At 33.1% G+C, this 3,913-nt stretch overlaps 1 protein-coding gene across 1 annotated transcript; it reads right to left on the reverse strand.

The window, feature by feature from the left end:
• Positions 1 to 520: 520 nt before the first annotated feature.
• Positions 521 to 3,913, reverse strand: LOC119631534 (serine/threonine-protein kinase polo). Its single transcript, XM_038023834.1, has 6 exons — positions 3,559 to 3,913; positions 3,058 to 3,282; positions 2,215 to 3,003; positions 1,976 to 2,157; positions 1,669 to 1,915; positions 521 to 1,063 (listed from the first exon to the last, which is right to left on the reverse strand). Exons 1-6 carry the CDS (start codon positions 3,655 to 3,657, stop codon positions 869 to 871), a joined length of 1,737 nt encoding a protein of 578 aa, XP_037879762.1. The 5' UTR covers positions 3,658 to 3,913; the 3' UTR covers positions 521 to 868.

The following is a 3,913-nucleotide window of genomic DNA, read 5'->3' on the forward strand; positions in this document are numbered from 1 at the left end:
AATCTTTTAAATCCTGTACTCTATACAATTTTCAGTTCACATTTTCCGGTCGCTGGCAATATTTAAACTGCGACAAACGCATATGACACCGCAATCCTATTTCCATCTATTAATCCCATGATTGTTTCATACGAATTACATATTTATCTTAACAAGATTTCGCTGTGGAGATGAAATGTTAAAATAAAGACCGAAAAATCGACGTATATTATGTCCACCTTAAATAAGAATTCTCGTCCTTCACTATTCTTAACTATCAATAACGGCCCTATAAACAACTGTGTAAAATACCTCGTGTTCCATATTGATCAAAGATTAACATGGAAAAATCTCATAAAAATTAAACCCCAGCAGCTTGACTTAAAAAAAGCTGTGTACTAAAAAACACTATATATGGTAAAGAAAATTTCCATGTGTTTTATTAAAAATGTTATATTTATTTTTAACTGACAGTTGAGAGTTTGGCAAAATATCTTAAAAAGCAAGAAATAGAATATTTTTCAAACTTATAAAACAGCTGAAGTATGCTTGCAAACAAAACCAGGCCATAAGAAATAAATAGAAATGGCGGATATGCGAGGATATTGTTGTTATTGATTGTAGCTATGTGAATTATTTGTTTGCACGTATAAATAAAGAAATATTAAAATGTTAGAAAACGTGAATAATAATAATATTAATAATATAATGTAATTGTTAATAAAATATAAAAAATTATAAAAAGCGTATAAATAGAAGCCTTCACTTAAATCGCATTTCGTATGTGGAGAATAACATAGAATGAAAGTAAGCGATAGGATTTCAATGTGCCGAAAATAAAAAAAGATAAAAGAGAGCCTGCTGTTTGTTGAAAGAACTCCCAATATGTTTAGAAAAACATCTTTTCCAACATTTTATTTAGTTTCTCCTGAGCGTAGCGGATTTTCTGATACAAATCCTTAGAGCAGCCATGTTGTGTAATGGTTGAGAACCGATATGTACGAAAATTTTTTTCTTGATCCATGTAAGTGACAGCACTCATACGTGGACATAAAATAATTTTCATATGATCTGAAAAGTTTAACTGAAAAGAAAGAGAAGAAAAACTATAATAGAAGAGGAAGAGCGAAGTTCTGTTTGACTTAAGTCGAATTGTTCTGGGAAAACGGAAAATCAGAAATCAATTATGAATACTTATTCCACATGTTTTTGCTATAGATAAATAGCTATATGTAAATTTGCATTATTTTCGATTGCAACACTGACAAAAGATTCATTTATTGTTACGCATAGCTATATTTAAAATCACACGAATCACATTTTTATGCCATAGTACACCGCTCCGTACGTAATTGTACAACCTAATCCAAATTAAAAAATAAGAAAATGCAATTTGTTCGTTACATAGAACCCTTGTAAGGTGTAAGAGTGCTTTGCAGTAAAATGGTAATTAAGCAGAAGTTAACAAGGAGAGTTTAGGTATATGAACTTTGCTGAAGCCGAAAACTGGAATTTGCAATCCTGACAGTAGTAGAAGCAGACAGATATACTTACACGGACTTCGCCATTCACGCTATTAAAAATATGTATACCTATATACACACATATTCTCCCTGGCATGTATAAAAAAGGGTCATTTAGAGTGAAAGTATGCAAAAACTATACAAAATCACCATCAGTTCCACTTACCTGTACTGTGCCATTAGTTAAATGCATGACTACCGCACAAGTGGTACGAAACCATGAGTGTAAATGTGGCATGCGCGAAATTTGATCAGTTTCAAGATTAACATTATTTGCTCCAGCCTTCACTAAATGTTCTGTCATGTAACGTTTAAAGTAAGACAATAATTTCATTTTCTTTTCCAAAGATTTGCAATAGTCTGTGTTGGTCATATAAGTTTCTTTGCCATCCTTATCGATAAAGTGGACATTACTATAAATATTCGTTGAAATAATAAATTAACTTTTTCTAATTTAAAATTGAGTCGCTTACATATCATTCGGCAATAGAATTAGCTTGGTTGTATCATTGAACATAACACCTATGCCCTCGTCGCATAATTGATAGCCAAAACCGTATTTGTCGCTGTAATCCACCCACTTTGATATCCAAAACAATGGCTGAGCAGCAGGGTCCGTATTCTCATCACCTAAATTTCCGGCTAACATGCGAGGCTAATAAATCAAATTTTTGTAGTTTTTTTTTTCTTTCTCTTAATTTGTGTTTCTTACTTTGGCTTCAATAAGCTTGGTTAATTGTTGATACAAGCTTTCTATGTCACTGCGATAATCCTGATTATGCTGATAAACATGCGCCGATGCAGTGATGGCATCGTGCAAGTTGTTTTTAAGAAAAGTAGACTCCAAACGTGTATCATCGTATCGTACACCGTTCACTTCAATTAGAGGCTTTCTTTGATTAGCCACCTCATGTTCTAAAGTGTCCTTAATTTCGAGACGTGGGGCCATAGTCAGACATGAAGTAGGCAAAAACATTGGAACCGGCGAAATAGTTAAAAATTCTGAATGTAGCAACTGGTCAATTGTAGGCCGATGGCTGGGATTTGATTGCAGCATTGACACTACCATGTCGGCAGCTGATTTACGTAGATAACTGGGTACTCGGTAATCACATTTTTTAATTTTCGAGTAGGTATCTCTAAGCGTTTTAGTTTCAAACGGAGGTTGACCCACTAATAGGGTGTACATAACGCAACCGATAGACCAGATATCCACTTCATACGAGTGCCCTTTTTTAGTCAGAATTTCCGGTGCTATATAATTTGGGGTACCGCATAAAGTTTTCTTCCGTTCGCCCTCATACTCAATACGTGTGGCCAAACCAAAATCACCAATCTTCACGTGGAGCATGTCGTTTAGGAACAGATTACCTAATTTCAAATCGCGATGTATTATGCGGTTATCGTGCAAGTATTTAACACCCTGAATGATTTGATATATATAATAACGACATTCATATTCAGTTATGGTTTTCCGACGTTTGTGTAATTCCATCATAGACTATAGAAAGGAAAAATAATTTTAATTTCAAAGATTTAAAAGAAAGTCACTTACTCTTTTTTTGCACAGTTCCAAAACGATGTAAATGTTGTAATTGTCTTCGAAGAAACCATGAAATTTAACAATGTTAGGATGACTTATAGAACTGTGTATGGTAATTTCCTGGGTCATTTTCTCTTTTTGGTTATGTTTCATTAAGAGCTTCTTTGAAACAATTTTACCAGCATACACTTCATTTGTCGCCACATCTACAATTTCATAACATTTTGCAAATCCACCCTATAACAATGAATTTTGCTTTAAATAAGAAATAGTATAACAGATGCAAACGAAAAATATGTTAAGAAAATTTCAATTTTTAAAACAATCGCTTTAAAAATTAACATCCCTGACTTTTAACAATTGAAGCATTCTAACGACCCTGCACAGCCGCAACTAGAGATATTGCCAAACGCAAACACAAAAAATGTACTACTACAATCATAGATAAATAAAATGGGGACTCTATTGGAGAATTCGAAGCTTAAATCGCTTTTTTAGCAGACGCACACTTACCTTGCCGAAAAATCTCATGCGTTTATATGTTTTGCCGGCCGAAGAATCATATAATCTTTCTGGTATTTCTGCCCCTTTATCATCAGTTTTCGAAGACATGTTTACGTGCTTTAAATTTTCTCTTCTAACAAGAAATTAGGAAAAATGAAAAATTTCACTTAATGTGTATTCAATCGACAATTTCTTTTGTTGTATAAAACGTAAAAAAACTGCTTGCTTAGTTCCTTTTAGATTTTTCAATGGGAACTTCGGTCATATAAATAGAACATTTAACTCAAATAATTCAGAATTAATTTAATTCCACAAAATTATGTATGCGACTTTTTTCTTTCTATTTTAAACAAGCTGCGCGCTT

The sequence above is a fragment of the Glossina fuscipes genome, unplaced genomic scaffold, assembly GCF_014805625.2.
Source record: "Glossina fuscipes isolate IAEA_lab_2018 unplaced genomic scaffold, Yale_Gfus_2 1, whole genome shotgun sequence".
NCBI lineage: Eukaryota > Metazoa > Arthropoda > Insecta > Diptera > Glossinidae > Glossina > Glossina fuscipes.